At 45.9% G+C, this 23876-nt stretch overlaps 1 protein-coding gene across 3 annotated transcripts; it reads left to right on the forward strand.

Annotated features, from left to right (window-relative positions):
* The first annotated feature begins 147 nt into the window (after positions 1-147).
* On the forward strand, positions 148-23365 carry GPS1 (G protein pathway suppressor 1). Of its 3 annotated transcripts, none has more exons than XM_039500900.1 (15): positions 148-316; positions 1905-2108; positions 4159-4251; positions 10183-10364; positions 14493-14657; positions 14883-15018; positions 15193-15270; positions 15834-15894; positions 16350-16435; positions 16901-16995; positions 18345-18450; positions 20423-20503; positions 20635-20772; positions 21086-21220; positions 22068-23365. In XM_039500900.1, the coding sequence occupies exons 1-15, from the start codon at positions 284-286 to the stop codon at positions 22140-22142; spliced, it is 1668 nt and encodes a 555-aa protein (XP_039356834.1). In that variant the 5' UTR covers positions 148-283; the 3' UTR covers positions 22143-23365. The 3 variants fall into 3 exon arrangements, with proteins under 3 accessions (XP_039356834.1, XP_039356835.1, XP_039356836.1); XM_039500901.1 differs by having other exon boundaries at positions 1908-2108; XM_039500902.1 differs by lacking the exon at positions 1905-2108.
* Positions 23366-23876: the final 511 nt, after the last annotated feature.

A 23876-nucleotide genomic window follows, 5' to 3' on the forward strand; every position in this document is an offset into this window, starting at 1 on the left:
TACCAGGAGCGTCCCCCACCTCCGACGGTCACTCCGGGCCAGACCGTGGCTTCTCCCCGCAGCTGCCCGCCCGCCCGCCGCGCCCTCGGGGGGGGGGGGGTCGCTTCCCTTACCCCCGCCGGTCGGCTCAGAGTCCGATACCTCCCGAGCGGCAGAGGGGCCGCGGGCCCTTTAAGGGCTTCACCTGCCGAGGCCCACGGCCGGGCTGTGTGACCCGGAAGTGAAAGTTAACCGGAAGGCAGGGAGCAGGAGGTGACCCGGAAGTGAAGGCTCCGAGGAGAGGATGCCGCTGCCCGTCCAGGTCTTTAATTTACAGGTAAAAAGTCTCCCGCGGGCCGGGTCGGGGTTGTGGGCGCCGCGTTGCCGGACACACGATGGCTTGTGGCTCGGGCCGGCCCGGCCCCCGCGCGGCGGAGCCGGTTTCCTGTTGCTCTGGGGTCCGCTCCGAGCCCCCGGCCTGGCAGCGCTGCGGGGCGGCCCGCGGGTCTGCGCTGGCTCCGGGGCGGACGTGGCGGCTGCTGTGGCCCGGGCCCGGGGCTGGCAGCGGCGGGGACCGTTCGCTCCCGGGGCTCTGCGCAAGAGGCGCCTGGCGGCCTCGGCCTGGCGCGTTGCGCAGCCCCTGGGCCTTTCCCGCTGTTTCGTTCTCAGGGGGCCCAGCGGCTCGGGTCTGGGGCGGCTCTGCCATAATCCGGAGCTGCTTGGCCCGCCAGGGGCGTGACGGGCCGCCTCGGGGCGGTGGTTGTTTCACTCTGCACGCTGGATTGTCGGCGCTTTCTCAGCCCTGCGGCCCCTGCCTCCGTGTGCGTAGCCTTGGCCTGTTGAAAACGGTGTTTTGTAATATTAACTGTAGCGATTTATGCCTCATGCTTTTTCCCTTTACAACTTATAGCTGCTGACTTCTAAGGTCCCTAAACGAAATTAGTTGCAGAATATTCTGGTGCTATTCTAGTGACTTTATATACTGGGGTGGCCAAACTTACTGATCCTCCCAACCACATATGACAATCCTCAGACGTTTGAGAGCTGGGGCTTGGGGCTTCATCCCCGTGGGAGCTGCCTGTCCCAGCAGCTTCAGCTCCACTCCTGTTGAAGCCCCTTGCCCCAGCAGTTGTGCCATATGGGGCAGAAACCCTGAGACTCTCTTCCCCACTGGGCAGAAGCCCCTACTCTACCGCTCTGCTGCAAGGCAGAGGTCCTTAGCTCCCCTTCCGCCAGTCAGGTTGGTGGAGAATGGGAGGGAGGGAGTGGGGGAAATTGCACTTTAATGGTAAAAGCCACATGCGGCTCCTGAGCCACAGTTTGTCCTCCCCTATTATATACTACAATAGTTACTGCTGGCTCCACTCTGCAACGTACCATGTACATTACAATAGCTGATGGTTACTTTATTCTACTTCTTGAGACCTATGCTTTAGCTACTTTTATTTTATTGGACTATGATGTTAAACTTCTCCTGACTGCTGATCTTTCTATAGGAGTTGTACATACCTGCCAACAGAGCTGGACCAGGTCTTTTGAAACAACTGGTTAGCAGAAAATTCAGGGAGATTAATCTAGTTTGCTTGTACCACTCATTTACATGAACAACATGCAAACAAGTATGTTGAAGGAAGGGACAGTATTCCCAATAATTATAGCAGCTTTTCTGGGCTGCTTTCAAATCTATTTATTTCTAAAGCAATAGTCATTGTGTGCCAGTTACATGTAAGTTCTTGAGGTGAGGGAGTGTGGCCCAGTAAATCAGCAAGTAGAGAGGAGGTGAAGGCTTTCAGGGAAGAGGTAAGAATGTAAGAACCTATAAGCCACTGTTCAAACCCCAAAGGGAGTAGGAATGCTAAGCATAGGAATGTCTGGGGACTGCCCTGTGAATCCCTCCGCAAGTTAACTGTCTTTCTTCCCTTTAGCAGCCGGCAAGTTCTGTGTCAGGGAGAGGGGGTGCAGAGAGTCAGGACAGGATGAGGGATAGCTCAGCTCCCAGCTCAGCTTCTTCATCAGTGACAGATCTATACTGCACTCCCCACAGCAGTAGGTCAGACCTCTTCCTTCCGAGTACAGCAGGAGACTTCAGCTTGAGTGCCAGCTTGTCAGCTTGTACACTGCTTTATGAGGTACCTTAAAAAAGAGGGCACTCATGTGGGTTCAGAAAAACTTGGGGAGTGAGTGTGCATGAATTGAGTTTTAACTACTCTGTGACAGTGAATGTTTGTACAAAAACTGACTACCTGAAAAATGAATAACCAATTTGAGAACAACTGATTGTGTTCATTCTCTTCAGAATCCTAATTCAAAGTTACTGTGGTGAAGGCATTTCTCCCTGTCTTGGGCGTGGAGGGTTAGGGTTTGGGGAGAAGAATCTCATGGGTGGGGGTGATGCAGGGTATTGTCCCTTATAGTGATGGAAGAGGACTGTTCCTGTTCTGTATCTGGGCTTTTCCCAGCTGGATTTGTACATTATTGTTGTCCTGAGCACTGGTGTATATAATCACTAGCAGTCTCTCTCTCCAGAGAGAATAACAAACTATGGCAACTGGAAAACACTCCCCTGTATACTTATCTTGGCTTGCTTTTACTTTGGGCCTTGACAGAGTTCACTTAAATCTTCTTGCCACTCAAGTCATGTCAGCATTGTGTACTTCGGAGTTGTGCAATATGTGAGGGCAAATGGGGCGGGGTGGGGGAGCCAATGGGTTCTCAGTTTTAGAACTAGGAATTCTGGAACTTCCATGACCCCTCTCAAAAAAATTTCACTTTCTACCCTTGATTCCTGGGGAAGAGCAGAGTCTATGAAAATATGGGATAAATTTCTAGTCAGGTCAGATTATTGGGAAGAAAAGACGGTGATACACTAAACTCTGCCCATGTAAATCATCAAAATGAGACATTACTTGCAGTAGATTGTGCACGTTTGTTTGCCAGAAGCTGGGAATCGGCGACAGAGGATGGATCACTTGATGATTCCCTGTTCTGTTCATTGTCTCAGGGGCACCTGGCGTTGGCCACTGTCGGCAGACAGGACACTGGGTTAGATGGACGTTTGGTCTGACTCAGTGTTCCTGTGTTTATGTAAAATCCTATTCTCAGTGCTGTTTGCTTTTGCTGGCCTCCTTGAGCTTGGGTCTCCCGGGTGAAGCTTGAATATGACCCTGGGGTGAGGGAATATAGTGGTTATCTCTGAAGCATTATTGACTTACGGCATCAAAAAGGGTCATTGCTTGCAATACATTCTCCACGTCTTTGACTCTTTCCAGTCCAAGGGCTTGTCTGCACAGGGAAATTTACAAGTAGAACTATATACAGTGGTATAATTATACCACTGTATAGTTACACCAGTATAACACCTCAGCTGGGCACACTTATTCCAGAATAAGCATGCCTTTTTCCAGTATAGTTTGTTGCTTTCAAAGTGACATGCTATGCTGGAAAAAAGCACTCTTGTTCCAGAATAAATTTGCACACAGGTCATTATAACTATATAGCAGTAAATTTCCCTGTGTAGACAAGCCTTTGCCTGAAACATGTGTTAATTCTTCATAGAGATGAATGGGCAGTTCACACCTCCCACAGCTACTGTTCTAGGTTTTCTGCAGACCCTGTCTGCAGCTTACTTTGTTCATGGTTTTTATGATTTTTTTTTTCCACAACCAGAACAGGTAGAGAGTTGTGGTTTTTTTTGTTTTTAAATAAGATCCCAGAGAGAAAGGTATTATTTTCAGAGAGTTGCTGGTGTGGTGTATGGGTGCGCACTGGGTATTTCCAAGCCCCACTTGTAGTGCTGTCCCTCAGCTGATGACCTGCCTGACCCTGCTCAGAAAAGATGTTTTATGGAATATGCCATGCATCTCTGTGATGCTGTGACATGTTTAGAAGATATTCTCATGCTCCTGCATTTTCTTGCTTGAAAAGCCACTGAAGGAGGGAAAGAGTTGTGCGTGAATGGTAGTGAGCAGTTCTCACTCAGGAGGAGCCTTTCATTCTGAGGAATGGGATTGTGTGGGAGGTAGGATCCTAAAGAGAAGATTTTTCAAGAGCAGTGTCTTCATTTCTCCATTACATGTGTGTTTAAGTGGAGTCTGTCTCGATTGTGAGCCCATCTTTGAGCAAGCTATTTCCTGTGGGGATGTAAATGAACCATATCTGACCCCATATTTGCTGTCGCAGGGTGCAGTGGAGCCTATGCAGATTGACGTAGACCCACAAGAGGATCAGCAGAATGCACCTGATATCAACTATGTGGTGGAAAACCCAACTCTGGTATGTACTAATTGAGGGGCAGAGAGATGTTTGTGCTTGGCCTCTCCCCTTGAAGGCTCTGTAAAGTACTCCACTCTCATTTCCCTCCGGTAAATATTTAAACAGCAGTCTGACAGCAACTCCTGTGTGGGAGGTGATAGAGTAACAATGAACTCTCCCATAGCCTCTTCTCCTATGCTAATCTTTCTTGCAGTTCCTGGGGGAGAGCTGGAAGTCGTCATATTGGTGGTGCACTGTATATAGCCTTGATGTAACTTCTGTTCTGAGATGGCTTAGTGCAGGGGTTCTCGCAACAAATTTTTTGATGGCCTCAGAGTGCAGTTGCCAACTCTTGCTAGTGGCCGTTCTGACAAACTTTCCTGAAAGACTTTAGGGAAAACAAACAAATATGACCATATACATGTCCAAATCATTGTAATTTATTAAGGTAGGGTTTTTTCAGACTCAATAATAAAAAGAATGTACAGTTGTATTTTGGTGCCCTTGGCCCCTGCTGACTTTCCCCATCTCCCATAGCCCCCATTGCCTCCCCCGCATTGCCCCAAGCGTTCTTCCATAGCCTCTCATCCCCCTCTTTACCACTGCACCCTGTAAGGTTGGCCCTGCTGAAGCCCAACCGCTGTGAACTGAAGCCAAGAGCCAAAGCCCCACAGCTGGATTCAGGGTGTGGGGGGCTGAAGCCCTTAAGCTGGAGGGGGGCTGAAGCAAGAGCCTCACAGCTGGGGGAGGAGGATTAAGCCCACCCCCAGAACCCCGTGGCTGAAGGTGTATGTGTAGCTGAAGTGGGGGAGGGAGGGCTGAAGCCTGCCCCTGAGCTGCAGGGAGGAGGCGCTGCTTTGCCCTCTTCCCCATCTCTGCCCAGGAGACTGTTGTGGCCACAGGAAAACCCCTGGTAGCCACAGTGGCTTCATTTGAGAAACGCTGGCTTAGTGCATCCCTCTGATACCAGTAGGTGAATTTGCCTTTTTTCTCAGGCTTATGCTTTACTCTGAGGAGTTGATAGCCATGTTTCTTGAAGGGTATAATTATAATGGGGTTTTTATTCTTGAGTCTCAAGCTTCCCAGCTGAGACTATCTGGAATTGTCAAAGCTAAAGAGTTTGGAAGGGCTGCATTCTCCGCATGTCAGAAGGCAGAACATTCTGATCCTGTACCATTTCCGGTAGAGCCTTCAACAGCCACTCCTCTTTTTTTTGAGATACTGACCAACTTCATTGTATTTTATTAACTTTGCAAGGATGGTGGATAAGGCCCAGCCCCTGCAGAGGATACAAATAAACAGTCAAAATATAATAATAAAAAAAATGAAGGTTGCAAAGTCAAGCATTCCAAAGTTAGAAAATGGCATTAAAATGGCATCAAGCATTCCAAACAAAAATGGCATTAAAAAAACACTATTAAGGTTGCGAAGTCAAGCACCCAGACATCCGGAAATGCCAAAATTAAGGTTGCCCTTATGAGTGTGCATTATGATAGTCTTTAATTACATGATCACATCCAATTTTTCACACGGGGCCCCAGCCTCATTCAAGGCACAAAATGAATAGTGCTTACTTAATGAACAGCTATTCATTATTTTGTTTCTTCCTCGTTCTTCAGTGTGTGGCCACACTGTTCAAACTCTGCTCCGAAGACAGAATTATTAATTTCCTCATGAATTTGGTGGTATCACTCCAATACCTGAATGCTTCACAAATGTTTTTTTTCAACACCTCTGTGAGATGAGGGGGTAATAGTATTCTCGTTTTATAGATGGGGAACAGAGACGGACATGTTTGACCTTAATCTCTCTAACTTTGAGTGCCCAATTTGAGAGATCTAGGTCCTGATTTTTCAGTGTATGTAGCATTTATATAGTGCTTCATATGTTCAAAGCATGTCACCCATTGGTTTCAGTTGCAGATGTGAGTGCTCAGGTCTTCTGCAAAATCATACCAAGACTGGCATCTATAAAACAGTTACTAGCCAGCTGTGAAAAGTTTGCTTTAAGTGATTTGCCTGGCATCACATAGGCTCTCTGGCAAAGAGGCACTGATAGAATGCAGTTCTCCAGGGCAGCATTCAGCTGCCTTAACCATGAGACCATCCTTTTCTTCCTGCAGTCCCCTGATGTATTCACTACCCTTCTTCCATTAGCTATGGGCAGGCTTAGACCTGTTGTTTTCCCAGAAGTGTCCTAGGTACAGGTCTTTCAATGTGGCCTGGGTCCACTGGCCCCTCCCACTCAGTTGAGGGAGGGCTTTTAGCTCTCCTGGCAACCACAAGTACTACTTCCAACTTATGCGGCAAGTGAAGTGGGAGTCATCTTACACAATCTAGAGCAGATTCATCCTGTGCATTTATTAGGCAGGGGTCCGGGGGGAGGGGGGGGAGACACAGGTGTAATTAAGACTGTGTCATAACTAATAAACACAAGGGAAACCTTAATTTTGGCATTTCTGGATGTTTGAGTCCTTGACTTGGCAACGTTATGTGTGGTAACATATTGACACCCACACAGGTAATCAGATGATTTGAACCTTTAGCGCTAATGGAGTAACAGATAGCGGTAGTAGGTTGTCCTACTCTATATGTATCCTCACTAGAACGCAGTGTGACACACTTTGGCAATGGGTTTCACAGATAATTGCAGATGGTGACAGAATGATGGGTTCAATTCCAGGCTCTGGTGAGGGGGTCTGCTCCAGGAGTCAAAGACCTTTCTGCTTGTTCTGCTGCTGGCTTGACCCTTTCAGCCCTGTCCCAGTCTTGTTTCTTCCCCACGTCCCATTCTCTTCACTGGTCCTAGGCAATGCCAGTCTTTAGTCCTCAGGCTTCTCCTCTCTGTCCCAGTTCTCCTCTACATACTGGTTCCTTGTCAAATCTCTCTCAGTTGATTCCCAGTTCCTTAGCGCTGCCATCCCTAGCCATCTGCTCATTTCCCTCCTTGGCTCCCAGGCCCCCTACCCTCCTGGCTCTTGTCCCATCCTCATTTTTTGATTCAGGCAGCTTTCAACTGCCTGGGTGTCAGCAGAGGGAGCACTGAAAGCATAAGGAGAGAGAGGTTCTCTGCGTTTCTCTTCTAGTGCCTGAACCCTACCTGCCCTGCAGTATCCCAGAGCTGCAACTGTTTCAGGGAAAGTGTGATGCTGAACCCCATATTCTTCATACAAATATTGTTATAATATGAATGGCATAACTAAGATATGTTTTATGCGAGATAGGTCTTGTGAGATCATTGGGAAGGTTATGGTTTACTGAATATGATACCCTATTTGTATGCATGTATCATTGCTGTATCTGAAGTTAGGAATATAAGCTCTGTATCAATTGCAAAAGTGTTTGCATCTGGGAAATGCTCACCAGACAATAGGCAATCAGGCTCATTGGGCCATTAGGAAAGACCATGCAATGGGTCTTTGAAGATGCTGGTCTCCCATATTCCTGGAGTTCTTTCCTGTGGATATTACAAATACACCTTGTCTCATGGTTGCTTTGACACGTCAAGGTCATGTGATCATGTCACCTGGGACAAGACATCATCTTATAGACTTTAAGGTCAGAAGGGATCATCTAGTCTGACCTCCCGCACAATGCAGGCCACAGAATCTCACCCATCCACTTCTATAACAAACCCCTAACCTATGTCTGAGTTATTGAAGTCCTCAAATTGTGGTTTGAAGACCTCAAGCTGCAGAGAATCCTCCAGCAAGTGACCCTGGTACTTTTCCACTGAAGGGGGATGGGGATCAGACTGTATGTAAATCCTGTTTAAGGCTGGGAAATGAGTCAATCAGTGTCCCTGGTCCTTCACTGAATCCCCGCCCAGGATGACTACTGGAAATACTTAAGACTGATCTGGGGAGAAGGACTGGGACCCAGGCTGAGAAAGGTCGGACTGGGAAGGGTATACCTGGAGATTTAAGCTGCAAGCAATGCAGCTTATCTTCAAGAAATGCTGCAATCTGCATGAAACAACATTTAGGGTGAGAAATTACTATTTGTAGCCAATTTCTTTAATATATGAATAAAGTCTAGTTTGTGTGTTTTGTTTTATTTGCTCAGTTATCTGCTTTGATCTGTTTGCTATCCCTTATCACTTAAAATCCGTATTTTGTAGTTAATAAACTTTTCTTTGTTTTCTATAAACCAGTTTGTACAATTCATATCTGGAGCGGGGGGTGGGGAGCTGTGCATATCTCCCTCCACAGTGAGAGAGGTGGTGATTTTTATGAGCTTGCACTGTACAAATCTCTCTCTGCAGTGCAAGACAATATTATTTTGGGTTTTCACCCCAAAGGAGGTGTGTACGTGAGTGCTGGATAAATCCCTGAGCTGACTCCTCCCACACGGAGCTGATTTCAGTCTGTGTCTGCAGCTGGGTGTGGCCTTACCTGTGTGTATGCTAGAGAAGACTTGAAGGCCTGGCCCAGCAAGGACAGGGTGAGGAAGCCCAGGTTGGACTGGATGGGCTCAGTGGGACCCCAGTATATCAGGTGGCATCATGGACCGGGGGTCCTGCTCAGTCTTGGGCTAAAGCATACTCAGTGTAGACAGACCGTTTGGGGAAATAGCTGTGAAGTTCTGGCAAGTCTTCTGAGCATGTGCAAACTGTGACACCCCCCGACCCCCCAAAAAAGGGGGCTCAAATCTTAGCTAAATTTGGGCACATTTTCACAAGTACACCTCTACCCCCATAGAATGTGACCCGATATAACACAAATTTGGATATAACATGGTGAAGCAGTGGGGAGCCCCAGGCCCTTTAAAGTGCCTCCAGAACCCCACTGCTTTACTATGTTATATCTGAATTTGTGTGGCGGTGATTTAAAGAGACCGAGGCTCCCCACAGCAGCTGGAGCCCTGGGCCCTTTAAATCCCTGCCGGGGCTCTGGCAGCTGGGCTCGGGCGGGGATTTAAAGGGCCAGAGGCTCTGGCTGCTGCGGGGAGCCCCAGGACCTTTAAATCCCCACTGGAGCCCCGCTGCCAGAGCTCCAGCGGGGATTTAAAGGGCTCGGGGCTCGGGCGGGGATTTAAAGGGCCAGAGGCTCCGGCTGCTGTGGGGAGCCCCGGGCCCTTTAAATCACCGCCCGAGCCCCGCTGCCGGCTGGAGCACCGGCCCCTTTAAATCAGCGCCAGGGAAGCTGGTCCAGTTTGGCACGGTGTACCGGCCTGAACCCCATATAACATGGTCTTACCTACAAGGCGGTGAGATTTCCTGGCCCCCGAGGACCATGTTATATTGAGGTAGAAGTGTATATAAAAGCTATCTTCCTGCCATATATAAATTCCCTCCTCCAAAGCATGGGGATGCTGGAGATTCTCCATTGAAGAGCCCCAATAATTCTTTAACATGGGCAAAACAATGTACTTTTCCCTACCTTTGTTCTCAGAAATGGTTGAAACTTAAAATAATAATGATTCAGCCTGAGGCAGATGTGTGTCTTGGAAAACTGAATGGTTAAAATTGACAACATTATTAGTAATTGAAAACAGGGTCTTATAGGGTATGTCTACACTGCTATTAAACACCCATGGCCGGCCCATGTCAGTTGACCTGGGCTTGCAGAGCTTGGGGTACGGGGCTGTTTAATTGCCGTGTAGATGTTCAGGCTCAGCATGGAGCCCAGGCTCTGGGACCTTCCCCTCGTTGTGGGACCTGCAGAAGAGCACTGTTCAAGCATGAAAGATTGTCTCTCTCACCAACAGCAGTTGGTCCAATAAAAGATATGACCTCACCTCGCTTCCCCCGCTCCCCCGCCATTGTATCTCTCAAACCCTGAGGGAGGCAGAAATGGAAAATGAATAATTTTTATGTTCTGCTGAGTGGTTTAATGTTTTCCAGTGGGGTTGGGCTGCAGGAACAGACTCTGCAGGACAGAGAGGGGGGCTTGTGGGCCACTCAGGTATTTGTGTTAGTGATACTCTTTCTGGGCCTGGGTTTTGTTTGCAGGATTTGGAGCAATATGCATCTAGTTACAGTGGCCTGATGCGGATTGAGCGGTTGCAGTTCATCGCTGACCACTGTCCGCAGCTGCGGGTGGAGGCCCTCAAGATGGCGCTGTCATTCGTCCAAAGAACTTTCAACGTTGATGTGTATGAGGAAATCCACCGAAAACTGTCAGAGGCCACCAGGTACCAGGACATGGTGGGAATCTGGAACTGCTTTGACCATATCAGGGCAAATGTAGCACAGGAAAACCTCTGTGAAAGAGGAGATTGTGTATAACAGCAAAATGCTCCACATAAGAACATAAGAAAGGCCGTACCGGGTCAGACCAAAGGTCCATCTAGCCCAGTATCTGTCTACCGACAGTGGCCAATGCCAGGTGCCCATGAGGGAGTGAACCTAACAGGCAATGATCAAGTGATCTCTCTCCTGCCATCCATCTCCATCCTCTGACGAACAGAGGCTAGGGACACCATTCTTACCCATCCTGGTTAATAGCCATTTATGGACTTAGCCACCATGAATTTATCCAGTCCCCTTTTAAACATTGTTATAGTCCTAGCCTTCACAACCTCCTCAGGTAAGGAGTTCCACAAGTTGACTGTGCGCTGCGTGAAGAAGAACTTCCTTTTATTTGTTTTAAACCTGCTGCCTATTAATTTCATTTGGTGACCCCTAGTTCTTGTATTATGGGAATAAGTAAATAACTTTTCCTTATCCACTTTCTCAACATCACTCATGATTTTATATACCTCTATCATGTCCCCCCTTAGTCTTCTCTTTTCCAAACTGAAGAGTCCTAGCCTCTTTAATCTTTCCTCATATGGGACCCTCTCTAAACCCCTAATCATTTTAGTTGCTCTTTTCTGAACCTTTTCTAGTGCTAGAATATCTTTTTTGAGGTGAGGAGACCACATCTGTACACAGTATTCGAGATGTGGTCGTACCATGGATTTATATAAGGGCAAAAATATATTCTCAGTCTAATTCTATATCCCCAATTTAATGATTCCTAACATCCTGTTTGCTTTTTTGACCGCCTCTGCATGCTGCGTGGACATCTTCAGAGAACTATCCACGATAACTCCAAGATCTTTTTCCTGACTCGTTGTAGCTAAATTAGCCCCCATCATGTTGTATGTATAGTTGGGGTTATTTTTTCCAATGTGCATTACTTTACATTTATCCACATTAAATTTCATTTGCCATTTTGTTGCCCAATCACTTAGTTTTGTGAGATCTTTTTGAAGTTCTTCACAATCTGCTTTGGTCTTAACTATCTTGAGTAGTTTAGTATCATCTGCAAACTTTGCCACCTCACTGTTTACCCCTTTCTCCAGATCATTTATGAATAAATTGAATAGGATTGGTCCTAGGACTGACCCTTGGGGAACACCACTAGTTACCCCTCTCCATTCTGAGAATTTACCATTAATTCCTACCCTTTGTTCCCTGTCCTTTAACCAGTTCTCAATCCATTAAAGGACCTTTCCTTTTATCCCATGACAGCTTAATTTACATAAGAGCCTTTGGTGAGGGACCTTGTCAAAGGCTTTCTGGAAATCTAAGTACACTATGTCCACCGGATCCCCCTTGTCCACATGTTTGTTGACCCTTCAAAGAACTCTAATAGATTAGTAAGACACGATTTCCCTTTACAGAAACCATGTTGACTATTGCTCAAGAGTTTATGTTTTTCTATGTGTCTGACAATTTTATTCTTTACTATTGTTTCAACTAATTTGCCCGGTACCAACGTTAGACTTACCGATCTGTAATTGCCGGGATCACCCCTAGAGCCCTTTTTAAATATTGGCGTTACATTAGCTAACTTCCAGTCATTGGGTACCGGCGATTTAAAGGACAGGTTACAAACCTTAGTTAATAGTTCCGCAACTTCACATTTGAGTTCTTTCAGAACTCTTGGGTTAATGCCATCTGGTCCCCGTGACTTGTTAATGTTGAGTTTATCAATTAATTCCAAAACCTCCTCTAGTGATACTTCAATCTGTGACAGTTCCTCAGATTTGTCACCTACAAAAGCCAGCTCAGGTTTGGGAATCTCCCTAACATCCTCAGCCGTGAAGACTGAAGCAAAGAATCCATTTAGTTTCTCCGCAATGACTTTATCATCTTTAAGCGCTCCTTTTGTATTTTGATCGTCAAGGGGCCCCACTGGTTGTTTAGCAGGCTTCCTGCTTCTGATGTACTTAAAAAACATTTTGTTATTACCTTTGGAGTTTTTGGCTAGCCGTTCTTCAAACTCCTCTTTGGCTTTTCTTATTACACTCTTGCACTTAAGTTGGCAGTGTTTGTGCTCCTTTCTATTTGCCTCACTAGGATTTGACTTCCACTTTTTAAAGGAAGTATTTTTATCTCTCACTGCTTCTTTTACATGGTTGTTAAGCCACAGTGGCTCTTTTTTAGTTCTTTTACTGTTTTTCTTAATTTGGGGTATACATTGAAGTTGGGCCTCTATTATGGTGTCTTTAAAAAGGGCCCACGCAACTTGCAGGGATTTCACTTTAGTCACTGTACCTTTTAACTTTTGTCTAACTAACCCCCTCATTTTTGTATAGTTCCCCCATAGGCCACAGTGTTGGGCAGTTGAGATGTTCTTCCCACCACAGGGATGTTGAATGCTATTGTATTATGGTCACTATTTCCAAGCGGTCCTGCTAATCTCGTGGAGATTAGATAGGAATCTGACATCAGATTGCAGTGAACTGACCCTGCCTACATCTTGGGCTCAGTGCTTTCTTAGAGATGAAATACACAGAAGGGTCTGTTCTCTCTCTGAGCTTTCACATTAGTAAAGCTTAAACATGGATGTTGAGGACAGGCTAGACCAGGGGTCGGCAACCTTTCAGAAGTGGTGTGCCGAGTCTTCATTTATTCACTCTGATTTAAGGTTTTGCGTGCCGGTAATTCATTTTAACATTTTTAGAAAGTCTCTTTCTATAAGTCTGTAATACATAACTAAAATATTGTTGTATGTAAAGTAAATAAGATTTTTAAAACGTTTAAGAAGCTTCATTTAAAATGATGAGGCTTTGGTTGTTAGCGATTAGCCTTGATAATTTCCTTATTTATCCACCGTTCCCATCTTGATCCTTACTGTGCAGTTATGATGCACATGAGATGATTTCTGGATTAATCTGCATTGGATGGGACCCTTCTATTGTGTGTAGAATCTTACTGCCTTGCATGGCAATGTATTGATCCTTATTGGTTTCTTGTGACTTTGGGAGTAAATGTCAGTGGAACAGAATGGATTTTAAACTGGTTTAACTGAGGTAGAGACACAATTTATCTGACAAAAATATTGGGAGACGGGAATTCAATTCAAGCAGGAAGGACTGACCTGAGATAGGTGGAATTAGGCCATTCTCTGGAGCTGCTTTTCCATTTGTGGCTGAGCTATGGGCACTTCATTTAAAGACTGGGGGTATTGTGACCTCCCTTCTTTAGCCTGGTCTGGTCCTGAAGTTATTTGCATGTTGCTGGCCAACTTTTTGAAATCAATTAGGAAGAGAGGAAAGTGTAGGGAAGTGTGCACGCTTGGTATCTTGTATGGAAGTGCTTGAAGTAGGTTTGGTGACTCTTGATGCTCGTGAAGTGGGTTAGTGGCTCACAGAACCATTACTGACTCGCTAGAATCAGCTTTATGGAATAGACTCACTCTGTTTTTCAGTTAGTCAGGAACCTGCGTATTCAGAACAAATCTGTAAAAGGAACACTTTTTTGAGGAAAGGGTTTTTAACTGGCTGTGACAAAAAACAAGGCAACTTTAAAAATCCAATTAGAATGCAGATTTTCACTACTGACTATGAACTTTCCTTTTCCTCTTGCCTTCTTATTGTTTAGATCAGGAGTAAGCAACCTTTGGCATGCATGCCAAAGGTGGCACGCGAGCTGATTTTTCAGTGGCACTCACACTGCCCAGGTCCTGGCAACCGGTCCAGGGGGCTCTGCATTTTAATTTAATTTTAAATGAAGCTTCTTAAGCATTTTAAAAACCTTATTTACTTTACATACAACAATAGTTTAGTTATATATTATAGACTTATAGAAAGAGACCTTCTAAAAGTGTTAAAATGTATTACTGGCACGTGAAACCTTAAATTAAAGTGAATAAATAAAGACTCGGCACACCACTTTTGAAAGGTTGCCGACCCCTGGTTTAGATGGCTGCTCTTGTAATGCATGATGCTGTCTGCCAGGGGAACTGTGCCACAGAAATAGCAGGCCCCTGCCTTGGAGAGGTTATAGTTTAACAGCCCAATTCAGACTCTTATTGGCTTGACTTTCAGAGAGCTGCAGAACACCCCTGATGCTGTCCCTGATGGTGGGATTGAGCCTCCTCCTCTTGATACAGCGTGGGTTGAGGCCACACGGAAGAAAGCCCTTCTCAAACTGGAAAAGCTGGATACGGATCTGAAAAACTACAAAGGAAATTCAATTAAGGAGAGCATCAGGTGAGGAGGGAAATGCTTGATTGGAGTGGGAAAGAACATTCTGCTCCCCCGGGAGAATACAGCTCAGTGCCTGGGTTGCATTAGATGGGGCTGGGTGCAATGTCCATTTGAGTGGCACAAACAAGCTTTGTGCCTCTCCTTCCCACAGTCAATAGGAACCCTGCACTTTTCTGAGATTTTCTGCCTGAGTATGCAGCTCACTGCTCTTCTCATCCTTCTCTCCAGGAGAGGCCATGATGACCTGGGTGATCACTACCTTGACTGTGGGGACCTCAGCAATGCCCTCAAGTGTTACTCACGAGCCCGTGATTACTGTACCAGCGCTAAGCATGTCATTAACATGTGCCTCAATGTCATCAAGGTAGGGAGCCATGCAGCGAGAGAATCGTACAATCTGCAGAGGAGTCCCTCTAGCATAGATGAGTTACACCTTTCTGTCTCTGAAATGACATCAGTCAGCCAGCAGGTAGCACTATTTGCTTATTCTTTGATTTGCTCCCATTGCACTGTTGTATGTCTGATTGTCCCCTTGCAGGTTAGTGTTTACCTTCAGAATTGGTCCCACGTTCTGAGCTATGTAAGCAAGGCAGAGTCCACCCCAGAAATTGCAGAGGTAAGAGGTTTCTTTCCCTTACAGATCTCAGATGTTTCCTCTGTCTGCGCTGTACCTCTTCAGTCAGGGTTGGCCAGACCTCCCCTCTCTCTTCCCTCACTCTCTATTGGACTGCATCTTTCCTTCCCTCATTGCCCAAACTCAACACACAACCCAGTGTTCTCCAGCTGATCAGACTGTCAGTCCATCCTGCTGCTTGGTATACTCTCCTCTCTGGGCTCCACCGCTCCTTTTATCTCCACAATGACTTGTGCCTGGAGCACTTTACCTCTCATTGAATGGAGTAGGACCAAGTCCTCTGACCACCTCTGTCCTGTGTTTGCCATTAGCCATAAAAGGCTGGGCATTGTGTGAATGGTGTCCTTGTGGCCTTCCTATTGAGAATGCTGCCTACCTTCCCAAATGGGTTCCTGGGTTTTAGTATCCCTAGGGCTATCTGGGGATTCTGCTGCTGAGATCAAAGGGAGCTCCCAAAGCAGATCGGCTTCCCCTAGTATGGGCAAAGGAAAGTGCTGGGAAGGGATCTGTACTAGTCACTCACTCCTGCTCCTTTCACCCTCTAGCAAAGAGGAGAGAGGGACAGCCAGACACAGGCGATTCTCACCAAACTAAAGTGTGCAGCAGGTGAGTGAGCTCCTCTGCTTCCTGGATGCCACCAGGCTGTCTTCTCGCCTGTTTGCCATTCCTGGGGCTTTACTGAAGTCGAGAGTGCCTCACCCAGCCAAGGAGTGCTTAGAATGTTCTCACTGGTCTCTGTATTTCACGTTCTCTTGGCAGGACGCAAACGCAGTTGACTGGATACAAGAAGTTTTGAGCAGGGAACCATCCTGGGATTCCCATTCCTGACTGGTTCCTGCCCCTCCCCAAACTTCCCAAGGCAGGGCTTCCTAGTACAGTTCATTTCAGTCTCTAGAATGTCACTTACTTAACTGACACAATGTCTGCTTTCCTGAAACTGGGGGGGCTCTAGCAACTCCTTGGGATCCTGGTGCCCACTCCACTCTTCCATATTTCTTATTTATGTCCTAACTAGTACATGTATGGTAGTGGACAAAGAACTAACTAAGTCTGATTCCTAGGCTTAGCTGAACTAGCAGCTCGGAAATACAAGCAGGCAGCAAAGTGCTTCTTGTTGGCCTCATTTGACCACTGTGACTTCCCAGAGGTAAGAGGACCAAGAGAGGGCTGTGTGCAGGGGCCAGAGGGGAAGCTATGTTCAGTATCTGTCTGTGTAAGGTACTTATGGGCCCCCATCACGGTAGTATCTGAGCCCACAATCTGTAATGTATTTGGCAAACATTATTATTCCCATTTTACAGATGGGGGAACTGTGTTAGAGGAGTCTGCTCAGGGTCACACAGGAAGTCTGTGGTGGAGCCAGGGAACTGAATTTAGGGGAGGTCAGATAATGGAATTGAAAGGCTGGCTGCTGGGCATTATTCCAGCTTTTGGGGTCTGAGTGAAGCCTGGTTTGGGGAGTGTCCGTGTTTTCACTTGGTCCCACTGTATTTGTCAAGGGTCAACCTGTATTCTTGTTGGGAGGGGAGGGTCTGGGCTTAGCTCTGCCTTGCTCCATGTTACAGCATTCAATGATGCTTCAGTTCTGGTCTCCATCTCTGTCTCTCTGTAGCTGTTATCTCCTAGTAACGTGGCTGTGTATGGTGGCCTCTGTGCATTGGCCACCTTTGACCGTCAGGAACTGCAACGCAATGTCATCTCTAGCAGGTAGGTGATGCCTGGGGAGGAGTTTGTGGGATGGGTACTGGAGCTTTGCTCAAGAATGGTCTCTGGTTGGAAGTGAGGCATGAGTTCCAGAACCCCACTTAGGTATCTAAACCTTAAACGTTAGCTGGGATTTCTCTATGAAAAGGCACCAGTTTAGTCACAGATGAGACTTTCACAATAGCAACATAGGAATTGTCAGAATGGATTGGACAAAGGTCCATCTAGCTCAGTCTCTTTATCTGACAGTGGCCAGCACCAGATGCTTCAAAGGATGGTGTAAGTACTGCTCAGTAGTAGTTGTGGGATAATCTACCCCCCCGCCCATTAGGTCTCATCCTGGTCTCTAGTAAACCTTGAAGTGGGATGTTAATATACCTTCCAAAATCTGTCATTAATTATACCTCTGGATATTCAAGATAGCCATACAAATATCCAATATAATAGCCCCCTAACTCAGGGGTCCCCAACGCGGCACCCGCGGAGGTATCTAAATGCGCCCGCGTCCTGGCTGGTGGTGGAGCAACCGCCCAAATGCCGCCTAATTTCTGCGGCGTTTTGGCGGCGCCGCCTCTCGATGACATCACTTGTCGGTGGTAAGAGACGTCATCGAGAGGCGTCGCCACCGAAACACTGCAGAAATTTGGCGGCATTTCGGCGGATGCTCCACCGCCGCCAAGGTCCTTCGTCTGGCACCCGCCAGACAAAAAGGTTGGGGACCACTGCCCTAACTGATAAGAGTGCATCAATCCTAAATTGAAGGGGTAAAGGAGTTGTCCTCTCTCTGCTAACCAGCCAGCTTCCTTGGCATGACAGGCAGGTGGCTTGCAGGGAGAGGTCAACAGCATGCAGAGATTTGTGGGAGGGACTTTGGAGGTGCTGGACTCCCTGGAGAGGATCTGTGTCCTCTGTGGATTAAAGTCTGTTATGCTGAGCCATACCCTGCTTCTCAGCACACTGTGAGTAAAGGTAGTATTCCCAAAAGGGAAGCCAAGCGGTGGTTAGCATAGTGCAGACAGGTGCTGCCCAACTCTGACAGTACTGATGCCATCTTGGTCCTGACCTGCCCCGCTCAACATACTTTCCTATATTTTATGGAAGGGGACCTCCAGTACAGGCTTTGGCAGGAGGCTCTTGGTTTTCACTGACCCTGGCACCTTTGCTATGCTGAATCCACCCCTGCCCCCAACCCCAGAGAAAATGGGCTGTTCAGGCTGCTAGAGTGTTAACACTTGGAGCATCATAGGGCAGTGAGGAGAGTGTTCATAGCCAGGTATTGAGGTGGTAGTGTTTGTGGGGTGGGGTGTGTCAATGACTGGTCCCAGGGCCTGACTACCACTGTGTGTCTACAGCTCCTTCAAACTGTTCTTGGAGCTGGAGCCTCAGGTGCGTGACATCATCTTCAAGTTTTATGAATCCAAATATGCTTCATGCCTGAAGATGCTGGATGAGATGAAAGTGAGTCCTGGGAGGGGGGGAAGCATGGGGATGTGGGACCTCAGGGTTCCATGTGATGGGTGGGAGAGAGGGTAACACAGGGCCTGAGGGTGGTTCTCCTTTTGTCTTAAGAAAAGCAGTGAATGTTCAAATTGGCTGAAGTTGTAGGTGTTTCATGTTGGACTCTTCTGCTCTGCTTCTTGGTTCTAGGTGGGAGTGAATAAGAATCATGATTTTTTTTTTTTAATTTATTTTTATTTACATGTTGCTAGTTCTTTACTTCCCTTTCTATAGACTTAAATTGTTACACTGGATATTTTGTCCTTGTTCCTTTAATTAGTTGCTGGACTGTTACTAAAATTTCAGACTTTGTATTGACTTTTTTTCTGCCAAGAAGCTTCACACTTAAAATGCACAATTATGCTGAAAAACGAAGTCCATGGCCTCATCAACAACTGCAGTGTGAGAACATATCTCAGTAGCTAAGGGTGGGATTTTCAACAGCACCCAAGGGATGTAAGAGCACAAATCTTATTGATTTTAGACAGAATACCTCGATGAAGTCTAGCCTGGTCAAAGCATTTCAGCTTTCTTGCCTTATTGAAGTTTCAGTATATCAGAAGGTGGTGCTGGCTCCAAAAATAACATGGACTACTTGCTCATTAATTTCATGTGTGAATTTGTGGTGGTCTTTTTAAAGAAAGGAAAACGTTTGTAAAATCTGTAACTCTTAAGAACATAAGAATGGCCCTACTGGGTAAGACCAAAGGTCCATCTAGGTCAGTATCCTGTCTTCCAGCAGTGCCAGGTGCCCCAGGGGGAATGAACAGAACATGTAATCATCAAGTGATCCATCCCGTCGCCCATTCCCAGCTTCTGGCAAACAGACTAGGGACACCATTCCTGCCCATCCTGGCTAATAGCCATTGATGGATCTATCCTCTATGAATTTATCTAGTTCTTTTTTGAACCCCATTATGGTCTTGGCCTTCACAACATCCTCAGGCAAGGAGTTCCACAGGTTGACTGTGTGTTGTGTGAAGAAATACTTCCTTTTATTTGTTTTAAACCTGCTGTCTATTAATTTCATTTGGTGACCCCTAGGTCTTGTGTTATGAGAAGGAGTAAACACTTCCTTATCTACTTTTTCTACACCAGTCATGATTGTATAGACCTCTGTCATATCTCCCCTTAGTCATCTCTTTTCCAAGCTGAAAAGTCCCAGTCTTCTTCATCTCTCCTCATATGGAAGCCATTCCATACCCCTAATAATTTTTGTTGCCCTTTTCTGAACCTTTTCCAATTCCAATATATCTTTTTTTGAGATGGGGCGACCATATCTGCACACAGTATTCAAGATGTGGGCGTACCATGTATTTATATAGAGGCAACATGGTATTTTCTGTCCTATTATCTATCCCTTTCTTAATTATTTCCAGCGTTCTGTTCGCTTTTTTGACTGCCACTGCACATTGAGTGGATATTTTCAGAGAACTATCCACAATCACTCCAAGATCTCTTTCTTGAGTGGTAACAGCTAATTTAGACCCCATCTTTTTATATGTATGGTTGGGATTATGCTTTCCAATGTGCATTACTTTGCATTTATAAACATGGAATTTCATCTGCCATTTTGTTGCCCAGTCACCCAGTTTTGTGAGATCCTTTTGTAGCTCTTCACAGTCTGCCTGGGTCTTAACTATCTTTAGTAATTTTGTATCATCTGCAAATTTTGCCACATCACTGTTTACCCCTTTTTCCAGATCCTCTAAGGAACAAGGTCAAAACTTTCATTGTAGCAAGTTAAGATTATAAAATGGGAAGAAAATAAAGGAACTGGAAAGGGGCTCAATTATGTGTAAAATAATTATTTTAAATTTTAAGTTTTTTTGGTTTTAGTTAAAATTTTAAAAATTGATTAAAAAAAATCATTATTTTTATCCAGCCTGCTTCCTGCTCTAGCTTCTAATATTTTGCTCGCTCTTTTGCATAGGATAACCTGCTGCTGGATATGTACCTGGCACCTCATGTGAGGACACTCTACACGCAGATCCGAAATCGTGCCCTTATCCAGGTAACTGTTCCATGCAAACCTGAGGAACGGGTAAGGGTTAGAGGTAGGACCTCTCTCCCACCATAAAGTTTCAAAGGATTGGGGGTGAAGGTGGATGAACCTGGAAACTGATTGTATTTTCTTAATCTTAGTATTTCAGCCCCTACGTATCAGCAGACATGCGCAAGATGGCCACAGCATTTAACACCACCGTGGCAGCGCTGGAGGATGAGCTGACCCAGCTGATCCTGGAAGGATTGATCAATGCCAGAATAGACTCTCATAGCAAAGTGAGTGTCCCCACACCTCCGTCTGTTTCTGATGGCAAGTGCTAGGTTGTTGCTGTACCACCATCTTGGTTAATACAGCAGGAGCGTTGCTTTTTAATGACGAGCTCTTGAAGAACTCAGTTTCACTCTCCCTCTCTTTGCTCCTGGAGTACTGTTTGAAGCTGCATTTGCCTGTATTGAGGGTGTGTTTGCCTAGCTGATATGTCAAGGGTTTGAGTCCTGTAGATTTCTCCTGGTCTGTTGTGTGGAAGGAGTTTCCTAGTAATTGAGCCCCTTTCCAGTTCCTGTGTTGAGTTCTTCTTGTTGGTTACAGATTCTTTATGCTCGGGATGTAGACCAGCGCAGCACCACCTTTGAAAAGTCCTTATTAATGGGCAAAGAGTTCCAGCGACGTGCCAAAGCCATGATCCTGCGGGCAGCAGTCCTGCGCAACCAGATACACGTCAAGGTGAGCAAAGGACCCCTTTGTCATGGAATCTGAAATAAAGGGCAACCATTTGGATGATGTGGTGCAGAGGGGTAAAAGCTGGTGACTAGGGACTCTAGGGAAAGAGGTTTGCTGTACTCACAAGAGGATGGATTCTGAGAATGTTAGAGAATGGAGCTTGCAGCTAGCAGGACAAATCCTGGTTACTATTTACTCTAGTCAGTAGGTGATTGGCTGGTTAAATTACAACAAAGGAATTAATTATTCATAACTTTTATTTTCATGAGGGAAATTGAAATACATATGTTGACTGGAGCAATCCTGCCCAAGAGATGGTCCCGCAGGACAGTGCCCTGGAGAGAGCAGGCTGACTGCTGTATAAAGTATTCACTGGATTCTATTGATGCTGTCGTAGTATGCTCATCCCTGTGGTATCTAAGTGCCAAATGGCATTCAAGTTCTGAATGTGTATTTGATTCAAGTTAAGTGACCCATCACACACCTTGAATAGCTGAAGTGAATAGTTTGCAAACACCTCATAGTCTGTGAACTGTTGTGCAAATATTTGTGAATAACAAATTCTTTTGCAGAAATAGTGAATGATTTATGAACAGAAAAAATGATTAAAACTTAATATTTATTTGCAACTAAATAAACAAGCTTTGTGCTCCTGGTGTGTAGGGCCCACTCTCCACCCAATTCCTGCTGGGAAAGAGGGAAGGCTGAGCTGAGAATGCCACTACCCTGCTGTATGGTTTACCTGTGCTGAGCATGCCCTCTCTGGGAGTGTTCTGTGTTTAGAGCCCTGGTGCAGGGGCAGTTCCAGCCCATCACTAACCAGGGCTGTATTTTGGTTTTCTTATTGCAGTCTCCTCCACGAGAAGGTAGCCAAGGCGAGCTCACTCCAGCTAACAGCCAGTCCCGGATGAGTACCAACATGTGAAAATCTTCATGTATGATCAAAGAACCCCCACCCCCACCCCCCACACACACACACACTTCCCTGACCCAGCTGTTTGTCCTATGTCCTAACCACAGACTACTGAGCTTCACAAACTATCCCTGTCATTCTCTCTCTCTCTTTCATTGGGGCTGGGAGGGTCAGGGCTGATGATGGGGGCTAATGTTCAGATTCACATAACTTAATTCCTTTAGAACAGAAACTGTCACTAAATGCAGCGTCCCTGGAATTGTCCATCATTTTAGTGCTGGTTGCGTGTTCTCTGCCCTCTCCTCTGTATCCTCCACCCCAGAAAGAACTGGTAGTGTATTTCAGAGAGATGCTGATCTTGGGTCTCTTCAGCTGCTGTTAGAGCTTTCCAGGATCAGAACTGCAAAGGAAGATTGTAAGTTTGATGGATGGGGGTGTATCTAAAGGGAGACTGTTTCACTGACCTGAAAGTGTTGCCTTGTCTCTGAGCAATGCATTGCTTTTTCTTTACTTCAAAGACCTCACACTGAAATGCTCTCAATGGTATGGGCCCAGCATTCAGCCAGAGGGGAGCTCCTCTCAGGAAGCACATTCTAGGACTTCTCACCCACCCTGGGAAATATGGCACCACTTCTACGTACTCAAAGGCATTTGTTTCAGGTTGTTGCACTTACCCTGGATTCAACCTCTTTCAGTCTGGCCTGTCCCTTTTTCAAAGGCCTGTTTCCTAATTTGTTCCCACATGCATATCACTTGGCCTTGGATTTTGGTGGTGGTTCACCACTGCAGTAAGGTTCCATCTTGTGCAAATACTGTTGCTTGTCCATTTCACTTCATCAGCGTACAGTGGCTTCTTAACCTGTGCACCAGTGGTTCCTGGTGGCCTAAGTCAATGCCATAGAAATACAACACATCAGGTCTGGGGCAGAAACCAAAAGAAGCCAGCCCAGGTGCCTGATCGGCAGGTGCATCTGTCCCAACTTTCCTTTTATAAATGGGTTTAAGGTGGCAAACCCAGACCCCGTATAGTGTTGTACTAATGAGCGTAGTAATTCCAGAACATTCAACATCTTTATATTCATCCAGTCCCATAGGACAAAGTTAAGGATTTTGATCCAGCCCTGACTGGTCCAGCAATTTACTACAAACAAATGTTATTGTTAATGCTATTTTTGTTTTAAAATAAGTCATTATCGCTAGTGCATTAAAGAGGGTAATTAAAAAGCTCATTGCAATGTTTGGAGTTTTGTGTTAGTTGCTTTTAGCTTTGTCTTGATTCTTTTCTTTTATCCTAAACTTGGTGATTTGATAGGCTGCTGTTTTGAGCATTTTAATATGGTTGGAGATGTTTCGAAATAAGGTAATATCACTTGTATGAGGAGGTATGAAGAACACCGCTCGATGGAGTTTTACTTTCTTGCTTTTCTGGCAGCCATGTGTAAGATGCATTTGTGTAGTTGCTAAACTGCAGCAGCTTCCTCCATTTGCAGACTTCTGTTGCTGAAGCATTTTGTGGTTTATGTGGAGAAAGTTGAGGCAGTACTTACTGTGAAGTCTTTGGTTAGGTGTTGTGCGTATTTTGGAATTTCAGTAACTTTGCATTAATCCAGACCCATCTTTGGAAGGGCTGAACTCACCTGAATAAGATCTGGTTCCAGGAAGCTTGGTTATTTTACCCGGATTCTCAGAAATACCTGACTAGTGTAGACCAGCCTGAGTCTATTTTAAGGCTATGCAAGGGCCTAC

Source organism: Mauremys reevesii, linkage group 15 (genome assembly GCF_016161935.1).
Source record: "Mauremys reevesii isolate NIE-2019 linkage group 15, ASM1616193v1, whole genome shotgun sequence".
Lineage (NCBI taxonomy): Eukaryota > Metazoa > Chordata > Testudines > Geoemydidae > Mauremys > Mauremys reevesii.